Raw genomic sequence first — 21,732 nt, 5'->3', positions numbered from 1 at the left:
AAATGACCAGAACAATTTCCGGGTCAGCCGGAAGTGACCCCCCCAGGCGGAACGGTAGCCATGGTAGCGGCCGGGCGCACCACTGGGCGGAGAGAAGATGGCGGTGACTGGGTGGTTGGAGAGTCTGCGGGATGCGGAGAAGACAGCCCTGCTGCAAGATGGTAACTCGAGGTCCCCCGCGAGTTCTCTTGATCTTTACCCTAGGCTCCGGCCCTCCGCGCCGGCGCCTCCGAAAGGGCCTCAGAGCCTGGGATGGCAGAGCTGGAAGGGTTGCGGCCCCCACCCAAGCCAGGTCCTGCTTTTGCACATGAGGAAACTGAGGCCCAGAGAGATGACGTAACTGGAACACGCATCTCTAGACACCCCCTAGTTTCCTGTACACCACCTCGCTCCGTTCGGAGTTCTGTTACTAATAAATAATACATAATTCCTTTCATATTCATTATGTCATTTGCTCCTCACCGCTGTTCCAAAAGGCTGTTAATTTTCTACCCCATTTAACAGAAGAGAAAATTGATCCAAGAAAGTTTTAGATCAGCCCTAGAGCCCCAACCTGTCAGTGGTACAACTGCATCTTGACCTGGGATCCCAGGAGCCTCAGTCTTGGGGTTCCATTGCTGAAGGTGGCCTGGTGTCATGGAAAGTGGAGGGACCTCGGGTTCTCCTTAGGACTCTGCCGATGATTCACGGGGCTCTCCAGTCGGCCCCTGTACTTGTTTGGACCTCACTTTCCTCATCTGTAAAATGAGCTGGATGGTCTCCCTGTTACCTCCGAGGTCCTTTCCAGCTATAATGTCTGTAAGTGAACTTCTGAAATGTTCCATGGGTCTTTAGGGGAGACAGAGCAAGGGCCTGGGGCCGTGCCTGGGAGAGAGAGCACAGGGGCATGGAACCCTGACTTCCACTCTAGGATTGTTGGGTGTAGCCGGCCCCCCGCCCCCAAACTTAAAGGTCCCTTCCTGGACCCACTTGGCTGCCAGAAATAGTTAGGTCTTAATTCCTGTAGTTTTTAGGATACCTACTAGAGCAGGGGTGTCAAACTTATTTTCACCGGGGACCACATCACCCTGGGGGTTGCCTTCAAAGGGCCGAAATATTTTAGGACTGTATACTTGTAACTACTCCTTAACTGTGAAGGAGTTGAAATTACATGCACCCCTAGAGATTCACAACTGCAGGCAGAGGCCAATCAGGGAAGCCTGGAAATTAAAATCATCTGCTCATTTATAAACACAGCATTTAGGGAGGCTTTACTGTGTGCCAAGCTATAGACTAGAGCAGACAGAAAATGGTAACAAACAAATCATTATTACACACATGGATGCGCTTCATCAAGCCTCTCCTGTAGATTTGCCCTCCCCGCGTGTGGGCGGGTGGGCGGTGTTACTTCCCGCCAAGAACCACTGCTATTAGTAATGAGAACCCAATACACTTTACACTGTTTCCTGAAATAATTTATGTTCATTGTGGAAATATGAAAAATAAATAAACAAGTCAACCATAGCCCTACCATCCAGAGAAGATAATAATTTACATTTTCATACATAAACTGTATCTTTTCTATGCATGTGCAGTCATACATATTTTTAACAAAATATCGTACTAATATACTTAAAAATTTTTATGTTCACATATATATGTACATACCTATATAACAAATACGTGTTAGAGTAAACTATAGATAAATATTTTATAATCTTTGGGTAAGGGGGAATATTCTAAGTACAATTGGGTACAAATCACAAAGGGAAAAACAGTTGACCATATAAAAATTAAACACTTATTTGAGAAAACTCACTTTAAATGAACTTAGAAGGCAATTGAAACAATATTTGCAATATATATGACACGTGGTTAGTAAATTGAAAGCTCATTTAGATCAGTAAGAAAAACACGAGTACCCCAGTAAAACAGGCTGAGGCCTACACAGGCGATTCACTAGACGCACGGCCAGGAAACCCATGGGGCAGCGTCAGCCTTCCCGGATATCTCAGCCATACAGGTTATCCTGGTGCGGTTTTTAGAGCGTGGGTGTGGGCCTCAAGGGAGTTTAACACTGGGCCCATCGTGTCCTGGCTCTGTGACCTTGGGCAAATTGTATGACCTTTAATTTCCCTCATTGGTGAATGGGGGCACATGGGATTATTATGAGAATTAAATGCAATAAGACACACAAAGTACCTGGCCCATAGTGAGCATTGCCTCCTGCCTGGACTCGGGACTGGACTCCAGGGGGAGAAGACAGGCCAGACACTCTGAGCTACTCACAGGCAACACCTGTACCCTGCTCCTGACAGAAAAACCTCTTCCAGCTCTTTGAACTCTCCAAATGATTAAGGATGGTGTGCCCTAGGGGCCTCCTGAGAAGCATGCAAATTTGGGGGTGAGCTCCCCAGAATATGTTATATTAGGAAGAACAATGCCCCAGGGCAGTGAATCGGACAGGGAAAAGGCTGGGTAGTACGGTAAAACTACAGGTTGGGGTTAGTGGCACCCTTAACCCTTTGGTTCAGGTATTCATCAAATGTATGTTGGGCCTTCCTACTGGGCATTAGTCCTCTGTTATCAGTTTCACCAAGGAGCCTACCTATATCCACTTACTTGCCTAAAAATAGGGGACATGGCATTAGCCACTTTTACAAAAATGCTTATGATTACACTGCATTGATGGAAGAGATGGGTTAGGACGTTCCCTTGGGTTCTTTCATTCTTTCAGTGAAAGATGAATCAGTGCTCGTTCTCTCAATCAAAATTTAGTTGAGCTCCTAATGTATGCCAGGTACTATGCTTGGTGTTAGGAAGACCATAGGCAGGGAAGGTAAAAACCCCTCCTAGTTAGTAGAAGAGGCAGGCAGTAATCAGTCCCATAAATGTAAAATAAGAACCAAGGTAAATGCCATGAAGGAGACACATGGGGACTGACGTCGTGTGGCTACGTGATAGGAACGGCCTAGAGGTGCACAGAAGGCAGAACGATGGCATGGCTAGCGGGAGTGCTTGGTTGGGAAACCCAGTTTAATATCCTGAGAACATAAGCTTGTTTTAGGAATCAGGGAGAGAAAGATAAATATACCATTCCTGAAGAGATAGGTGCCTTTAAAAGTATCATACTGTGTGGTAAATGCTCCTCTGAATAAAGCACTGGAGAGGCACAAACACGGAAGTGAATTTTGCCAAGGTGGCTGGGGGTGATAGTTTCGGAAGACATCCCAGTGGAAGTGATATTTGAGCCAGGTTTTGAAGGGTGAGGAGGAGTTCAACAGATAGAAAGAAGTATGGAGCTATCGCTAATACAGGAAACAGCAGAGCAAAGATATGTTGAAAGAAAGCTTCAGAAAGGAAGAGAGTCCCAGGACATGTCTAAAGTAATAGTGGGCAGTGGTTGGCAAGGAGTGGGAGGCTCTGGGAGGGTTTCTCAGCACGCCCAAGGCTGTTGGTGTTTCCCAGGCAGACCCCTTGATCTGTAAGGCACAAGGCAAGAGGAGGCTTGGGGTTAAGGCACTCTCTGCTTTGCACGTAGGGAGGAGGAAGGTGCACTATTTGTTCCCAGATGGGAAGGAAATGGCTGAAGAATATGATGAGAAGACGAAGGAACTACTCGGTAAGTGACAGGCACTCCCAGCAGGCCCTTAAGAACACTTGGGGTGACCTAAGCACACTCCCTGCCTGAGGCTTGAGGGAGGGGCCCAGCGCCAAATGTGGAAGCTAGGGGAGACTGAGGCCTTTGCGACAAGGTTTTTCCTGAGACTAATCAGGGCGGGGCTGGGCGCCAGAGGTGGATGGGAGTTGGTTTGACCATTCAATCCCATCCCACCCCCAAACAAATGAGAGAGTGAGTGGTTTTTGTAAGGTCAAGTGGGAATGGAGAGAGTCCATTGGGAAAAGGTTTACAGAGAAGGTGGAGTTGGAAGGGAGCCGTGTAGGCTGAATAGTGATAAGGGCAGGCTTTTCACTGCAGGGTTGTGGGGTTTTGTTTTTGTTTTGGGGGGGCGGGGTGGTTTTGTGTTTTTTTTTTGGCTTGTTTTGTGCCTTATTTTCTGAAACCACACTAGGAACAAGCAGGTGTCAGAGGCAGCGGCTTCTGACCTTGTCTCAGAGGCAGCACCACTAAACATTGACCCTTATCTTGGAGAATGTCTGAATCAAAGGGAGTAGGGGCTGGAAATGGTGATTTTGTGGCATTATCATTTGAGTTCCTGCAGCTCTTTCCCTCTGAAAAGAGGCTCGTGAATAGGGGCTCCAGCGCGGGTTTCTGGGAATTGCTTGATTTGTCCATTCTCTGTTCCCAGGTCTGCACATCAGCATTCACTGACTTCCCAGAACTAGGTGGCTGGTCCTTTGACCCAGGGCCTGAGGCTGTCAGCAATGGGAGTTAGTCTCTTTATTAAGTTCTACCTGAAATGCTAAGACCAGTGATGGAATCATGGACTGGGTTATTTTCTTGTCATTATTCTTGACTTTAATTTCTTCCTGGGTCTGATCGACAGGTAGCATTGGTGAGGGAATTTCTTTTTCCCTTTTTCTGACAGCTCATAAATGTCCAGAACCGACAACACAGATTACACTGGTTTGCATTCTCTTAGTCTCCAGTCTTAAAATGCGTGTCCTGCGCATGTTCAGTCACAGAGTGAAGTGTTGATCCCTCCTTATTATGAGCTGCTTGGGCTCCAGTCCCAATTGGTTTAGTCTGGTGCTATTAAAAATCTTGATGTGTTTAGCATATGACACTGATTTGGTGGAAACCAATACAGTAGTAATATCCTCACAATGCATTGTAATTTATAGCGCTCCCAGGGGGTGACAGCCTTGGAATGCCTAACAGGGGCGAGCTTATGAAAGCAGAGGTCACGTGGGCTGGCCACCGCCATCACCGGGCTGGAGCCTGGTTCGCAGCTCCTCTCCCCCAGCCCCCAGCGTCTCCTCTCTCCTCCACACAGAGCAAATCAAACAGCCTTAGCAGCTGTGTCTATAAAAACAAACAAACAAATAAAACCCAGGCCTCTCCGTTGTGCTTGGACATGAAATTAAAATGAAAAAAGTCCACATTCCTTCATCTGTAGTGTCCTACATTAACCCGTCACTTCTCTCGGCAGGTGGGAAAGAGAGACCTCCAAACTCGGTTTTCTACACTTGATCTTAGCCACAGGGCCGAGAACCCACGAAACTCCTTTTTCTTAAAAGCAGAAATGGAGGTTCATAGGAGAACATTGTTTGTCTAAAGTTTACTTAAGAGTGATGTTAATACCATAACTTTTGTCAGGCACCATGCTGCGTGCTCGGGTGACTGATCTTGTGTCATCGCCCCCGTTGCAGCCCAGCGAGGTAGGTCCTGCTGCTCCGCATCACGGTTAAATAAAGAGGCAGTTCGGAGAGGCCAGGCGCCTTCTGAGAAGCACGTTGCTAGGACTCAAACCTAGGTCTGTCAGATTAAGAGCCCATGCGTTAGTCCACCACAGCATACTGGTGGGAGTTGAGAATATTTAATCTTGCTTTATTTTCTCCTTCCTAAATGTTGCTCTCCTCAGAATGACCTGAGTAGGGGCCAGAGAGAGCAGGACAGAGACGGGCGGAGACGACCACCGGGCCCGCTGAGCAGCTGATCCTTCTCTTACCCATTTCTAACCCCCCGGCCCCCCCACACCCCCAGCAGCTGCCCTGGCAAAATACTGTTCATTATAAACTTTTAAATATAAATACTCCCAGGGCCAGAGCTGACTTTTACTCGTGCATTCTGTGAAGTAAAATATGGACAGGGTTTTTGTGGCCGTAAATGGGAATAATTTCCATTTTTTCAAGCTAATTGTACAAATTTGATAATTGGCCAAACTGGTATTCTGTTAGAAAAACAGAAAGTGATTTCCAGGGGAAGAATTGCCTGCAGCGCGTCTGTCTGGACGGAGTTCTTCCACTCTGTTAATACGCACAGCAGCGTCATATTTTTTCTTCACCCCGTCAGCGCTATTCATTCCTACCCCCCACAATGAAGGCAGTCTGTATTCATGGAGGAAGAAGCTGAAGGGCCCCCGTAACAATGATCAACAATGATCGGAACATCAAACCAGCCCCAGTGGAGCGCAGCATGGCTGGGGGGCAGAGGCTGAAGGGCAGGCCATCCCCCAGCGATTACATTTGGATTATCGGCCTAATCTGCTTTGGTATTTGACCGCCAGCCTAACCACCCCAGGCTGCATTTGGAGGATATTGAGCACTTTCATCCCCAAGCACTTCACCAGCTTTATAAATGACCCACTCGATTCCCTTCAGCCTCCTTAGGGATGGGACGTGGCAGCTGTTTAATAGCCACATAGCAATGTTGCAGTGTTTCAGGGCAGAAAAGAAGAATCCTGCATCCAGTTTAAGCTGCAGGGAGTATTTAGGAAGGGGGAATGTAATTATCCACATTGGAAATGGGCCAGGGCTTGGAGCTTTGGGGAAGGAGGCCTTTAGGACCTCTACTTACCAGCCCACCTGAAAGATGGGGCCTCCTTTCAGCTAGCAGTCTGGGACATCAGCCTGCTTCCTGCTGGTTTAGGAAAAAGCCCCAGGCACTGCTTCCTTCGTGTATTCCCCATCAGACCCTTTATAGGGTCATTGAAAGTCTCCTTTCCAAGGACTGGGCCTTGCTCGGCCGAAAAGATATGACAGTGTCCCAGGGAGCTGCCTTGCACACACCAGTTTGGGTTTAACATATAATCCAATCAGCGTGACAGCAGGTGGAAACAGTCTTCTGTCGCTGCAGCAGCTGTCCTTGAGTTCAGGAGCAAAGGCAGGACAAGACACAGGGTGTGGATTTGCACGCGTGCACTCGTGCCCAAGTCTGTGGGAAAGATAATGGGGCTTCACCAAAATCAGTTATTGGGTCTCATAAGGGAATGAGTAGGGACACTTTCTTCTGCATTCTAACAAAAAAATCCTGAGTTTGTTTGTGTTTTTAAGAGCTGAAACAGCCAAAGGTGCCAGGTTCCTGTAACCTGAATAGGTTTTAAGGTCAGTAGTAAAGAAATGAGTAACTAATTTTCCTCCTGCTTAGTGCACTCCTTGGGAAGGCTTAGGTGCAAAACCCAACATTTCCCTGGAGTGAGAGAAAAGACAGGAAATCCTGGAGTCAGAATTGCCTCTCCCGCCCGCGCTGGTGTCGGGCTGTAGGACACAGGGTTTCACAAGTCCCGAGGTTAGAGGAGCGCCGCACTGTCCAGCCCCAGGTAGTTAGGTACGCCTCGTAAATTATATTCTCAAATAATCAAACTTGTCCTTTAGAGGCGAAAATATAAAAAGAGAAGTAGAGCTACTTAAAAACATAGAAACCTTTCTAAATATCATACATGCTTATCAAATATTTATAGAATATAATTTAGCCTTTTATTAATGATTCAAATTCTGGACTTGGAGTTAAGAGACCTGAATTTTAACTGTGGCTTTTGCAAGTTTGTTTACCTCTGCGCCTTGATAACTCCTCACAGTCTGTCTCCCGCAGAGGGGTGGCAAGGGAAGAAATGCTGTTTCTCATTCAAAAACACAGGCATTGGACTGAAGCTTTCTGAGGGGTCCTCCACCCTTAAGACCTGTGATGACTGTATTTCATTACACAGCGGTCCCTTTAGGCCCTAGGGGTGCTTCCTTGCGCTCACACTAAATGGTTCCCTGTGCTTGGTAGTTCTGACACTGCCCTCTGAGGTGAGCTGTCCCCTCACGCTGTTGCCAGTGTGCCTGGGAAAACAGTAATTTCCTGCCATATTCTACACGCAGCGTCTCATACACACGGTCCAGGTGAGCCCCCGGGAGTGGTCTCCCCCGCAGTACAGGCTGAGGCGTGTGGGTCTTGTCACAATAAGCCCTGCTTGGAGGTGTTTGTCACTTCTGAGTTTGTGACTGTGACAGAGGCCCCCAGAAGGCTGGCTTCCAGTTAAGCGAGGTGCTGTATTATGTGAATAGATTTGGATATACTCCTGGTCACAGTCCATTCACTTAAAAGAGTAGAAGTATTTGTGAAAAAAAAAAGTTGCCTATAAAGCATACTTCCAAGTTTTACTCTTCCATATTAATTTTCATTATAAACTTGGAAATGTGTTTCTAGGGAGAATTTTTGGCCCTAAGATGTAATAAAACCACACTGCAGAATGCAGCAGACCCTGTAAAAGCACATATTCAAGGGGAAATTCTAATTTTACAGCACGCTTTGGTGCTCAGCTTGCATGCCTTACTTCGAGCAGTGAGGGTGTTTGGGGTTGGCACAGCTGCTCAAAAGGTCTCAAAGAAACACACCGCTCCCCCGATTTGGAGAATCAGACTGCAGCTCTCACCCCTACCCCGCCCGCCCCCAGCCCAGGAAAAGCAGAGCAGCTAACTGCAATAGCTGCCGCCCAATCCCTGGCCCGGTTTGAGTTGCTTGGCTGCTGACAGCAGTGTCAGGAAGGCTGCTGGCCTCGAGCACCTTCTGGGCTGCCTAGGCCGGAGTGCCCTGCAGTGTGGCAGAGCGGGGAAGGAGCAGAGAGGTCACAGGCCCAGAGGGTGCCCTGCGGTGACGGGCTGCCCCGTGACTGTGGTCCTGCTGGTGTGGCTGAGCAGCCCTCCCAGCAGGGCTTGTCAGGTAATGCGCATTGAACTCGTTCTTTCACTTTGAGGTTGCACAATGTATGTTCCTCACTTGAAGAAAAAAAAGCTTATAAACCAAGGCGTAACATAGAGATAGTTGGCTGCATTATAAAAGGATAATTATTCTTCACACGAAAACATTAGATCCTATATAAATAATGAATTTAAGCTATGGTGTGTGCCTAATTTTGTTCAGGTACACCTGAAATGAGTGAATTTCTACATGTGGACTTTCTGAATTATGAGACAAGTCTGCCTATCAGCTTTCACCCTCTTAATTCATTTTTCCTTTGCACATTTTCAGAGGGAAAAAATGCATGTCAATTCACTCATTTTGGGATCCAAATCTTCCCAGTATCAGCAGCTACCCTTTTCCTAGCTCTCATATTTTCCCCTTGCTAGCAACCACTACTGGGGTGAGGGGGGTGGGCGTCTCATCTCCACTTGGCGTCTTGCAGAGCTGTGCTCAGACAGACAAAGCCGGCGCGGAGGGGCCTGTAGCTCCCACCTTTGTCCTGTTCCACTTACCTAATGTGACGTCGATGATTCAGCAGAAAAGAGCAGAGCCCCTTTCGTTCCCATAACCCCGTTGCTTCTTTCTCTCCCTAGTAAGAAAATGGCGTGTAAAAAGTGCCCTGGGAGCCTTGGGCCAGTGGCAGATTGAGGTGGGAGAGCCAGCACCCCATGGAGCAGGGAACCTGGGGCTTGAACTCATCAAGGAAAGCAATGCCAATGTATGTTTATCTGTCAGGTGTCTTGGGGAGGCAGGGCTGAGTGGGGAGGGGGCTGCCAGCTCTTGAGGACAGGGACCGTGTCTTGTCTACCTCTCCATCTCCAGCATGCCCACGTGCTCTAGCAATGCTTGCTTGAACGAGCACCCGCAGGGTTTGTGGCCAGGGCATCCCAGGGTGATGGCTCTAGGCCTGGAACATCACAGCGATAGAAGCGTCAGAGGGAGCTGAGAAGAGCTGAGGGTCCCCCACTGTGCCCGAGGGCCAAGATCTGTGGGGGGGGAGCCATCCCTTTCTACCCCTCCCCAAGAACAGCCCTGGAGTTGGATTTGCCTTCTGCAGCCCATCTTCATGCGCAAGGACACCAAGGTGTGTTTCCAGTGGCGGATTCGAAACCTCCCCTACCCTAAGGATGTTTATAGTGTCTCTGTGGACCGGAAGGAGCGCTGCGTCATCGTCAGAACAACCAACAAAAAGTAAGTTGCCTGGTGGGCAGTGGCCTGCCTGTGTGCCAGCAGGAAGGGGGTGGGGGTGGGACCTGGCTTAGGGCTCAGCTGGCTCAGTGAGGGGTGGGAGAGGGCAGAGAAGCCTCCTCTTCCAGCTCTGAGGGAGGAAGGGAGGCGGGCTACTGTAAAACCCCAGAAGGCAATGGACACTGAAGGGCTTCCTCCCTGCAGGCAGCTTCATCCGGGCAAGGGAATTTGAGCCAGCGTCTGGTCTAATACCTGGCATGTACTAGGGCTCAATAAGTATTTCCTGAATGAATGAAGAGATGAGGCATCTTAGGTGCTTCTGTTGTAAGGTTGTTGTGACCTTGACCTCTGGCTGGACCCAATCCATAGTGAACTTGGCCTGGTGATATCACTGTCAGAGTTGGCCTGGAAGGGAGCTGGGGCCTTGGAGGCACACCTGTCTGAGGTGGCAGTTACAGGACTTTGAAGTGTTGGCCTAGGAGCAGCAAACCTGACTCCTCCCTGGACTGAGGAACAGTGGGCAGGCACTTGCATTATATTTCATTGATTTTTTCATTATATTTTTGTTATATTTCATTAGTATATATTAGTAATATATATTTATTTATATTATCATATTGTTATTATTATCATTAGTAATATATATTTAATATATTTCAATATATTTCATTATTATATTTCATATATTTCATTGTATTTTCATTGAAAGTCTCTTGCATTATATTTCAAAAGGGGCACTCAACTTCCCTTTGCTCTTCTCCTTGTGGCCTGCTAGGGGGAGGCAACATGTGGGGTTGAGGGGACAGAGGTGGCCGAGGTGGACATTTGATCCTGGCAGGGCTGCTGCTGGGCTGACCATCTTGGAAATGTATTGATCCTGTTTGGGTTTATGGAGCTCTGATCACAGGAGAAGGAAGAGCCCTGTCGTTAACCAGTCTTGCTGAGGGCCAGGGGGGTTGCTGTGCAGGGCCAACTCCCGTGACATAGATTTGGGGCATTGAAGTGGCAGGTTTTATGAGTTACTGGCCCACAAGAATTGAAGCCACCCAACATGCCTCTTGGGGTGCTCAGCTTAATCTAGCTAACCGTACTGGTTTACATGCATTAAGGAAGACTTAGCTCTTCGTCCACCTTCTCAGGTGGTGCGGTGCCAGCCCCCCCCCGCCCCCCCCCCCCCCCCCGCCATCCCTCAGATCCACAAGGCCCACAGGGAGGCAGCATGGTTCCCAGGCTCCCCCAGCTCAGCTCTGGGTCCTGCCCACTTCTTAGGACCCCCCCCCCCATTACTTTGGCAGGGTTAAGGAGACTGGGAAGGGGTGGAGATGAATGAATTAATTTCAGGATTATTGCTGTACATGCAGCCAGTAGCCCCTGCAGTGGGCCTTGTCTATAAATATAAAGTCATAGTAATAAGGGTTTGCGTTTATAAAGCACTTTGAAGCCCTCAGACAAAAGGCATTTTATTCCCGTTATTGTTCTCATCATTAACAGGAGTCAGTGCCTAAAGTGGGATTTAGCAATTTCAGACAACTGAGAAATTGCCTTTAGAAAAACAAACTCCGTACTTCAGCAAGCATTCCCTGGCGTAAGAGGTCTTGGGTCCAAACTGGGAACAAAAGTGCTTCTGATAGCACTTGAATTTGCAGCCCAGCAGTTTGTGGAGCTGGCTGCTGCCTCCCTTTTGTCCCCCAGAGGTCACTGTCGAATACAGATAGCAGGCAGAAATGTGATTACCAGGGAGTGAGAGAAGCAAGCTAGCTCACCAAAAAATTCATCTGAGGGCAGATCCTCTGGGTCCCATCTCGTGCGCGTATTCAGCCATAGGTGGCGCTGTTGGCCAGGAGCTCTGTGGCTGCAGGCCCACGCTGACGCCCAAGGGGCCGGGGTACATTTTTGAACTGATGGTGAGGCCAGGTGGGGTGGGAGTAGAGCCTCCAGAGGGGACGGGGGCAGAGACCAGAGGGGAGAGGAGTTTGTCGGTGCCCGCTTTGAGGCCAGCACTGAGCAGCTGGTCTCGGGTCCCAGCCTGGCTCAGCCCAGCCTTCCTCAGGTCCCTCTGCAGGGAGGTAGGTGAGAGGGGTCGCTACACCCTTAGTCCTGAGTTTAGTGGCATTTTCATCTTATACCTGGAGTAGTAATATGTCCTATACCTTTACTGCCACTACTTAAACAGAACTGAATGGCCTTTCCTCTGAGCAATGTTTAATTTTCTCAGAATACCTTAAAAATCCGTTTTCTGATTATCACGCCATCCGGAGGTGGGCAGGGCACCTGTTTTTTTTTTCTGTGTTGTACGTTAATGACTGTCGCAGTGTGTCTGTAGAGTCAGCACGATGAACTGACTCGCCACGGGCAAAGTCGGTAACGGTCTCAAGGCCCAGGCACCTGCCGTTCCCACCACACCACCGCCTCTCTCTCTGATTTGCCTTCTTCGTTCACCTCAGGGTTCCATGCCTGCCCCAGTGCTAATATTCTGGAATGCGGTTACTAGTGAAAGCTGCATTTCCTTTGTCCATACCTGCCTTGACCCTGGGGAACTGGGCTGGCTACTTTTTTCTTGTTAAAAATTTTAATTTATTGATTTTAGAGAGAGAGAGAAGAAGAGTGGGGAGAGGGGAGAGGGAGAGAGAGAGAAACAGTGACTTGTCCTTCCACTTATTTCCGCACTCATTGGTTGATCCTTGCACGTGCCCTGATGGAGGACTGAACTCACAGCCTTGGTGTATTGGGATGACACAGTCACCAGCCACGCCACCCGGCCAGCGCTGGGTTGGCTACTTTTCTTGAAGGAATTGAAGCCAGTGTATCATGTCCTTGGCCTCAGGTATTAGTGAGGGCAGGAAAAAAGTGCTTTTCCAGGATCCCAGTGTGGCGCCACCTGGCCCTGTTAAGAGGGTTTGTGCAAAAAGGTTCTTAGCCTCAGCCTAGAAGCTGTCAGCTGTAAGTGGAATGAGCCAGGTGCTGGAGTGGGAAGGTGTTGGCTTAAATATGGCCCTTGCCACGCATTAGTTGTGGTATTTCATGCAAGGTTTCCCAGCCATCACAGAACACTCACACCTTCCTCACAGACCGGGGAGTTTGATGGCATCAGATGCGCACCTAAGCCCAACACAGTGGCTGGCCGTAAGCAGGTCCTCAACAGTTCTCTGGAAATTGTAATGTGAAGGGAGCTTGGCTGGTTTGACATGGGTGATACTAACACTACAGGAGATGTTAATAGACATTGCTAGAGAAAAAGGATTCTATACTGAAATAAGTTTAAGAAACTCTGGATTAAACAAGTTTTTCTTTGGCAGGGCTTCTGAGAGCCTTTAATATGCGAATGCGCATGTGACTCTAGGAGGGCTACTGTAGGCAGGATCTGTTTGCCCAGATCCCTGATGTTCAAGAAAGAAGGAAGATTTGCCCACTGATTTGCTCAGGGCTGGACTGGCTGGAGGCTTCTCTGGACTACTCTGGCCGACCGTGTGTGCAGTTGTACTGGCTGCCCCCTGGAGGTGTGTGCGGCATGGCACGTATGACTGTCTACAGCGTTCCCTGCTCTACTTTCAGCCTGTCCTCCAGTGTCTCTCCCTGAAGACCTGGCCTCCGTGCCCTTTCCCAGGTCACTGAAGGGAGAAAGGGCTGGGGAAGGGCTGGGGATTAGGAAGGGAGTACAGTAGGGAAAGGGTGATGGGGTGTGGCAGGCCATTTCTTCTTAGGTTTTTGATAGTCCTCACCTGAGGATATGTTTATCAGTTTTTAGAGAGAGAGGCAGGGACAGAAAGAGAGAGAGACAGAGACACACTGATCGGTCGCCTCCTGCATGCATTCTGACTGAGGGTCGAACTCACAACCCAGGTATGTGCCCTGACCGGAGATGGAACCCACAACCTTTTGGTGTATGGGATAATGCTCCAGCCAACTGAGCCACCCGGCCAGGGCTGGTAGGTAATTTCTGAAATAGCCAAAATAAAGGAGCTGCCCTTTTGGCACACGTTGAAGAAGGTTGGACTATTCCTGCCCATTAGACTAGCAGACTTGAAGTTTATCTAGGATATTTCCTTTATTTGAGGAAATGGAGGCCCACAAGCAAAATGGTCTGCCCAGGGTCACAGGGCTGGGCCAGGAGTCCTTCTGAGAGCCTTTGCTTCCTCATACATCTTTTGAACACTTTTGAGGTTCAGAAAGAAAGACCACCGTGTGTCAGAGCGCTGCGGAGACCTGCAGGGTGGCTGGGTCCCGGGGAGTCCCCCTCCCATATCTGCCCTGTCCTTGGACAGATGCAAGGAATTTAGACCAGTGTCTACTACTTAGAAGCAGGACTGAGGAATGACGGGAGGGTCGGGAGACTGGGGAATTATCATTTGTTATTAGAGCATCTCTGTGTACCACTTTTGTGACTTGGGCAAGATACCTAACTTTTCTGTGCCTCAGTTTCCTCTTCTGTGAAAGGGGATAATAGAAGTAACCAACCTGAGAGGGTTGTTTTGAGGATTCAGTGTGTATAGAACAGTGCCTGGTATAGAGTAAGTGTTAATGCCACCTCTCACTGTGTGACTGAGACTGGGAACAGTGAAGGGGGATGGAACTGGGAGGGGTGTTGGGCATCTGCAGAGTCCAGGGACCACCTGCTCTAGGAGTTTAACTTTTAGCAGAAACACACATGGTCTGTGGCAGGGATATGGCCTTGCTGCTTCTTCATCCTTAAATCCCAAGGCTCACAGCTCAAGGCCTGGGACACAGTCGATGCCTAAGAAATGCTTGCTGCCTACCTAGGGCTGCCTGAGGCTGAGTATTCTGGCTTCTTCAGAAGCACAGTGGGTCTGTCTCTAGTCCAGGTTCTGGTGAGAAAGTCAAGTGCGGTTCCTCTCAAGGCAACCCCCAAGGTCAGGGAATGAGGGATGGGGGGATGCCCCCTGAGGAGGGATGCACCATACTCCCTTGAATACTGCCTGTTAGGAGCTTCTGAGGAAAATTGTTTAACCTTGACCAATAAACTAAACCCATTAGAATAGACTCAAAACAAAGCTGAATCTCCAGACGCACTGCTTCCATTCCCCTAGCCTCGTGAAAGGAGTTAGGTGTAGGAAAGAGAAGGGGGTGAGCCACGTACCTCATTCTCTTTGAGGTTGTTGACGCCATTGCTGTTGAGGCCAAGCTCTGGAATTCTTCTTCTAGTCCCACTGCCCCAGCCTGGGGCATATGGCTTGAGAGTGCCCCTCTGAGGGTGCACAGGTGTGTCCCTGTCCCACTGGCACACAAGCCAGGCCGGTAGAAAGGATGCCCCCATGCTCTGCAGGGCAAGGCCTTTACACAGGCCCCTGGGGTTTGCCTGGGCTGCGTCTCTCCCAGTTCAGCTCCTTGTGTATATTTGCAAGGAAGATGTTAGCACTTCCTAACAAGCCTTTGTGTTCATCTAATCTTTTCTGTTTAACCTTTGACACCCCCCATTATCAGTGTCTGCCACCTTTGCCGGTCAGACCAAGGGCCCCAGGAAAAGACCTCAGCCTGGGCTGGCGAGGAAGAGGATGAGGCCGGCATTCCACCCCCGTGTGCAGGCAGATGGATCGCCTTTCCCTGGGGCAGAGCTTTGGAAAATAAAGCAAACCCGTGGTGCCATTAGGGCCTCCCAGCCCCCATTCCTTTTGAACTGTCAGCCTTTAAGTAAACATTCTTTTCCTGCCATGGTCCCCGCACCTTGGCGGGGAGTGGGGAACCGGGGAGGAGAGCCTCTGCTGAACTGAGGGATTTGGGCAGGGAGAGCAGGGCCAGAGTACTGCATTGATGTCAGCTCTCTGAGTCCCCAGGGCATCAGGGCTTTTGAAGTGGACTCGAGGTAGCTGTCACCACAAGGACCAGGCTCCTCTGAAGTATTAAAAGCCCCATCCTCTCCAGGCCCCTCACTCGAGTTTGTTTGTACCTGCCTGCGGCGTTTCCCTTCCTAACCCACACATCCTCAGCAGCAGCCGCAATGCTGTGCCCGGGTGATAGGTCTGGCAGCCATTGACAGAGCCTCGCTGCACCTCCACTAGGGAATGTGCCAAATGCGCCGACTGCTAGAGATGAGCAGGCCATTCTTTGTGCTCTGGTGTGATGAGCAGCAGCCCAGGAGCAGGGAATTTCAATCCTGACTCCGCTGACCGTCGGCTGTGAAACCAGGCAAGACGGCTCACCTCTCGGAGCCCAGGCTTCCTCTTTGGGAAAGAGCAGATTTCCTGCAAAACAAAGTCCAGTTACACACGTTGTGGACTTGGTGTTGCTACCTGGGGCTTTTTGTTTTATTTTTTTGCTAGAAGTGATCATTAATCTCTGGACTGGCACCTGCAGATGGCCGTGGTGGTATGCGTGGGGTGTGAAAAGAGAGGACAGTCTCAGGGCCGACAAAGTGGTCCAGCGCCCCAGCAGTCTGGCCTGCTCGATGAGTCACATGGTTGTCCTCTCTGGCAGCTTTCTCCTGTGGATGTACTTCCCTCTCTGGCCCATAAGCTAATAAGGCCTTGAGAGACCCCAGCAGAGGAAAAGGTAGCTGAGGCCTTCAGTGGAAATCCCATGTACATGGCAACTATCGGTTCCCACCTTTGGGGGACAGCCCTTATTCTGTCCCTTGTTTGTACACATCCCATTTTCCTGGGGCACAGAGGTCTGGCTGGCCTGAGCTGTCTGCGTGTCCCATGTCTCCTCTCCACATCTTTGGTTGTCCTCAGCCTGCAGTGTGAGTCCCTCCGACCCCTGGTCAGTCAAGGAATCACGACCAGTTCTGCCCTTTCACCTCTGGACTGGCCAGGGGCCTTTCGTTCTTGGCAGGGCCCCTAAGCTCCAAAATGCTGGTGTTTGAACTGGCTTCCGTTCTTCCTCTCTGGCTGCTGGCAGATGTGAGGGCTGTGTGGAAGCCTGGCGGCACAAGGCCTAATGCCCAACAGTTGGGGTAGTCTTGTTGGATGTCCCAGTGGCCCCTCTGTGTCCCCACAGGTACTACAAGAAGTTCTCCATTCCTGATCTGGACAGATACCAGCTACCTCTGGACGATTCTTCGCTGAGCTTTGCTTATGCCAACTGCACCCTGATCATTTCTGTAAGAGTCACCCAGGCCACTGCATCAGGGAGAGGCTCCCTCTTTCCCTGCCCACTTGTCAGTCCATGAGTCCCCAGTTCTAGCCCTAACCCCTGCGGTGTACTTGCTACAGAACAGGCATCTCTATTTTAGCTGGGGACAGCAGGGTGGGGCTCAGAGCTAGAGGAGGATAGAGGGTGAGGGGTGGAAATCACGGGACTGGGGTTCTGGTTCAAGGCCTAATCCTACCCAGCCTTGTGACCTTGAGAAAATCATTTAACATTTAACTCTGTAGGCCTCAATTTCCTCATTTTTGAATACGGGATCAAAAGGGGCCTTGAATGTGTGTGTGTGTGTGTGTGTGTGTGTGTGTGTGTGTATGTGAGAGAGAGAGAGAGAGAATGAATGAGAGAGAGAATGAGAGAGAGAATGAGAGAGAATAGGGAGAAGTGACTGCATTATGTCCTCCTCCTGGCTCCATCTACAGTACCAGAAGCCAAAGGAGATCCTGGTGGCTGAGTCGGAGCTGCAGGAGATGCTGAAGAAGGTAAAGATGGCTCACAGCAGTGATGGGGACTGCAAGACCCAGTAGTAGACTCCTGGGCTTGTACCTCTGGCGTGGAGAGTGGGGAGGCTCTTTCTGTCAACAGGCAAGACTTTACAGCCTGGGCCTTTCCTACACAGGCGTGGCCTCTTCTTGTCCAGGCTCTGTAAAAACTGGACCACACGGCACTCCTGGCCCTGGTCATCATGCCTTATCTCCTGAGTAAAGTCATTCTGAGTCACTGCCCTGTTGTCCACTTCTGTATGCTTCTAGCCCCAGGGAGGGTACTGGTGGTGACATTCCCTTCTCTATCCTAGGGACCTTGCACATAAAGCCTTCCCTATAAAGGGAGGTGTGGGCCTTAGGTGGCTAAGTGGGTGGGGGAACCCTGACCCCAGCTGGGGAGGGCTAGCATCTTCCCCAGCCTGTTTGCATGAACTCAGAAGACAACTAGGCTTGCAGACATGGCCCAGAGGAACTCCCTAAGATAAGGGTGGGTGAGGGGGAAGTTTGTTTTTTTTTTTAATGCAGAAACCTTGGACACAGAGCCCAGGATGCAAAGACACTGTGGGTGGAGAGCCAGGGTGAGCACGGCAGCCGTGTGGAGAGCGTGTGCATGCTGGGTTGGGGTAAGGAAGGGGCACCGCAGATGGACAGCAGCCTAGCCACTGGTGGCCCCTCTCCATACCCTCCAGGTGACACCCACCCCACCACCAGGGCCAAAAGGGTAGATGGTCAATGAGGGGTTTCCTGAAGAAAAAAAAAAACTTTTGTTGTTTGGGACACAGAGCCACGAGGCTGGTCTCACCGTTTCCCCAGCATGCACATCCTAAATCTGAACCTGTTGTCCCCTTTCCTTGGGGTCTCCCAGGAGTCCCCAGCCAGTGAGGAGCCAGATCTGTGAACAGTTAAGCTTTATTTTTACAAAAAATGAACATTGTAGCATGGCCTGAGGCTGGGATGGCTTAGAACTCAAAGCTGCTGGGTTCCCTTTGTCCTTTCTTGGTTTCAAAGGGAGACCAGGCCACAGTGCCCCAGGAATGAGTCTTCAGCCCCAAAAGCTTGATCCAGAGCAGGGTCTGACTGAGGAGGGGGGTGCTGGTGCCAGCAGGGTAGTGGCAGCCTCACCCCTCCTTCCAGGGAAAGGACAGAAAAGGACCGTGGGAAAGGCCAGAGCACCTCACCTCACTCGAAGCTATCCTGGGTATGGGGGTTGCCTCTCCAGGCCAGATCCTTGCTCTGGCCGACAGGAAAACAAGGCCCAGTGGGTTCGGCTTCACTCTCCCAAAGCAGCAGGTCCCTTCTCTCCAACTGGTTCCTGGGAGGGACCATGCCTCTGGGTAACCCCAGCTCCCCAGGAGTCAGCAGCCTTTAGCTTAAGGGCCCGAGCACTGTGGTCACAGATCTGGGAGCACAGGCACGGGGGTGGGAAGGAGTTATCACTGCACCCTCCAAGCAGGATAGGTCCCTGAGTAGATGGCTTTCCTGGCCCATGGGCTGCAGTGGCCCTGACTGTCATGGGTTTTGAAAGTCCAGGATGTGGAGGTTGTAAGCCAGTGCAGCATAGAGATGCTTGGTGGTGAAGCGCAGGCAGTACACAGGACTGCTCTGGGGTGTCGACGTCAGCGGGAAGGCCTGCAAGGGAGGGCATAAGAATGGCAGGAGTGGCCCGGGGTGGGGGGTGGGGGAGCCCAAAACCAGGATTCCCATGCCCAGTGCAATGGGCCGGGTGCCAGTGTAGGCTCCCGCCCACTGTCTCCAGGCACACCCACTCTCAGGTGTAGCCCGTAAAAATGAGTCCTGGCCTCTTGGAGGTGTGAGGAGGGCGGGGTGCTTACGTGGAGGCAGGCCCTTTGGCGCCGGTCCCACAGTCGCACGACTCCGTAGTAGGAGGAACCTGTGGCCAGCAAGTGGTTCCCATCTGTCTGCAAGCAGTACAGGGTGCTGTCGTGGGGCTCCTCCCACTCCATGACACACTTCCTGTCCAGAAAGAGGAGATGTGCGGGGAGCTTCAGGGTACCTTCCACCTCCACCCCCGACCTCCCATTCTGGCTGGGAGGGAGAGAAGCTGAATCACCACATTCTTTAAAACCAGCCTTAATGGGGAACAGCCTCCTCAGTAAAGGCCTCTTCCTCACCAAGCCCCAGCCCCCAGGGTAGATTAGGCCCCATTTGTGTTTCACCCAGCTGACTAGTCACAGGACTGGTAAGGCCTCAGGGTGGAGAAAGGCTGGGACAGAGTGCCAAGGGGCAGCACCCTGACAGCTCCCGAGGCTCTGATCAGGGCCTGGTGGCTGCGTTGTTCGAGGCCCCGAGGCCAGGACTGCCCAAGGTGAGGAGTCTAGGCTGCTCTCTGTCGTGGAGTTTCTGTACCTTCTCCTCCTGGGACTGGCTCGGGGTTCCCACCACCTGCCCTCCTGCCCAGCACACTCACCTGACACTGGCTCGGAGATCCCAGTATCGAACGTAGGTGTCATAGCCACAGGACAGCAGTGTGAAAGGGGACTCATACATGAGGTCCAGCACTCCAGCCCCTGGGGGAAAGTCGCTACCCAGATGCGTCATCAGCTGCCCACTGTGGGGAGAGGAGGGGCAGAGGATGAGCCACTGTCCCACCTTGGCCCGCACAGATTCTTTGAACCTCCAAATGGCACCAATCCCTGAGGAAACGTGGCTCTCCTTCCTGAGGCAGAATTAGACTCCCTTAGAGGGGGGGTCCAGAGGGGAGATGCCCCAGACCCCCGCCCCTTGCCCCCCATTCCCTCTCCGTAACTAAACACCTCCATCCTCGCCAGCGGCCCATGCATCACACCTGCACGCTGGCCACCCACCACCCAGCCTCTCCTCCTCAGGACCATGAATGGGCCTTGATGAAGGGGTCGCCCCCCACTCACACACACACACACACACACACATTTGGTTACTTTATACTCCTTGATCTGCAGGTCATGCCGTTCTGAGCTGCCTGAGTCCAATGCCTTAATTCCCGCCTGTAATCTGGGGCTCAAACCTCAGTGGGGATAAAGACCACACAAAGGGAGAAGGGGAGTCCCAGGAGATGTTAAAACAAGTAAACACCTTTGTGTCTGGGGAGCGAAATCGCTGAGAAAGCAGCTTAGCGGGCGGGTCCCTGGTGTTCCTGGCCAGGCTGGCCCCCAGCCCGGGGCGAGCACGCCTCTGTGATCACAGCCCCCAGCCTGCTGGGCTCCAGCTTGCTCCCCCACCCTTGCCCCTCCCGGTGGCCGAGAGCAGATTACTGAGAAGAACAATTTCTTTGTGACTGTGTAATTCCCTCCGTGACCGCGGCAGTGGGCAGACCCCTCACCCGATGCCAGACCCCTAGCAACCATGTAGGGGGGCCCCCTGGCCCTAGCAACTGCCCCTCAACATCAAGTGCACCCGCTAATCCCTGTGCCTAGGGGGCGGGTGGAAGCAGTGAGTCTGCAGAATGGCGACGGGAGTGAAGGAGAAGAAGGGCGCCCTCCAGGCCCCATTCTCCAGCTTCACCCAGAGATGCTGGGCTCTCCTCCAGGACAAGACTGGAAAAACAAGGCCCTGGACACTTCACAGGGACACACAGGTAAGAGGCCCGGGCATGGAGTGGGGAGGACTTCGTGGTCACACCAGCCCAGATCTGGCCCAAGCAGTGGCCATCAAAGGGCTTAAGGCAGACGAGGCTGCCAGTCACGTGTGTGAACGCGGCCCTCAGCACCAGTCCTTCCACCTCCCACAGACGCTGACCCTCAGCCTCCCTTCTCCCCAGTGGGCTGCCGTCTTCCCTGAAGACTGAAGGAGAAAGGAGGCGGCTATGGTTCTGTCCTGCCTGCTCAACCTTTCCCCTTGAGCCCTGGACTGTAAGGTGACCCCCAGCAAGGAGTACTGCTGCTGTCTGGTGGGGGTCAGGCCCTAAGGCAGCACCCGTGCCCCGGCAGCCTTTCCAGGGCAGCGCTCTTCTCTCTCTCCAGATCGAACACGACAGACCCCTGGGGGAGGGGGGGCCATGCCAGGAGAGTCCTGAGGAGGATCAGGCAGAAATCCCTCTCTCCAGGTCAGCATCTCCTAAAGATCACTGACCTGGGCTCCCAGGAAGCCCTGCCTTGCCAGAGGGACCACCAGCCATGACTCCCCCACCCTGGGCAGGCCAGAGCCCTGCAAGTGGCCGGTGTCTCTCTTCCTGTCCTTCACAGGTACACATGCACATTTGTGTACATCAGGTAGGGGCTGTTTCGCTCCACAGGTCTCCCTCTCCTTCCAGATTGGGGGCCCTGCCCCCTCCATTAGTGAGGCCTCCAGGAATGACGAGGAGCTCTCCCCTTTAATCTATAGAAGTAATTTCATGTTTGTCCGTTTGAAATGGAA

General features: G+C 51.4%; 2 protein-coding genes across 6 annotated transcripts in view; one reads left to right on the top strand and one right to left on the bottom strand.

Annotated features, from left to right (window-relative positions):
- The first annotated feature begins 53 nt into the window (after positions 1-53).
- Positions 54-17,617, top strand: DPCD (deleted in primary ciliary dyskinesia homolog (mouse)). 3 transcript variants are annotated; one of them, XM_024555710.2, is made up of 7 exons: positions 54-161; positions 3,521-3,601; positions 9,202-9,326; positions 9,666-9,799; positions 16,748-16,850; positions 17,317-17,376; positions 17,514-17,617. In XM_024555710.2, exons 1-7 carry the CDS (start codon positions 98-100, stop codon positions 17,541-17,543), a joined length of 597 nt encoding a protein of 198 aa, XP_024411478.2. In that variant the 5' UTR covers positions 54-97; the 3' UTR covers positions 17,544-17,617. The 3 variants fall into 3 exon arrangements, with proteins under 3 accessions (XP_024411478.2, XP_024411477.2, XP_024411479.2); XM_024555709.3 differs by having other exon boundaries at positions 17,317-17,617; XM_024555711.3 differs by lacking the exon at positions 3,521-3,601 and having other exon boundaries at positions 55-161; positions 17,317-17,617.
- The window catches only part of FBXW4 (F-box and WD repeat domain containing 4), an 80,772-nt gene continuing 70,077 nt past the window's right edge, over positions 11,038-21,732 (bottom strand). Inside the window, exons 7-10 of one of the 3 annotated variants that reach the window (XR_008426764.2) lie at positions 19,808-19,948; positions 19,212-19,353; positions 18,558-19,008; positions 11,038-15,993 (exon numbers count right to left, since the gene is read on the bottom strand). Coding sequence is in view for 2 of the 3 variants with exons in the window: in XM_053923408.2 (XP_053779383.1) it covers positions 18,889-19,008; positions 19,212-19,353; positions 19,808-19,948 (403 nt within the window). In the remaining variant the exon portion in view is untranslated. Of the gene's footprint in view, positions 15,994-18,270; positions 19,009-19,211; positions 19,354-19,807; positions 19,949-21,732 lie in introns of those variants that run through there. The other 2 variants (XM_053923408.2, XM_053923409.1) reach the window with 2 other exon arrangements.

The sequence above is a fragment of the Desmodus rotundus genome, chromosome 4, assembly GCF_022682495.2.
Source record: "Desmodus rotundus isolate HL8 chromosome 4, HLdesRot8A.1, whole genome shotgun sequence".
Lineage (NCBI taxonomy): Eukaryota > Metazoa > Chordata > Mammalia > Chiroptera > Phyllostomidae > Desmodus > Desmodus rotundus.
This window is presented reverse-complemented; position numbering and strand designations above follow the sequence as displayed.

Coding starts and splice junctions, on each gene's coding strand:
- DPCD (XM_024555709.3), top strand. CDS start 98: ATGGCGGTGACTGGGTGGTTGGAGAGTCTGCGGGATGCGGAGAAGACA. Junction 162..3,520: donor GACAGCCCTGCTGCAAGATG/GTAACTCGAGGT, acceptor CTTTGCACGTAG/GGAGGAGGAAGGTGCACTAT. Junction 9,327..9,665: donor TCAAGGAAAGCAATGCCAAT/GTATGTTTATCT, acceptor TGCCTTCTGCAG/CCCATCTTCATGCGCAAGGA.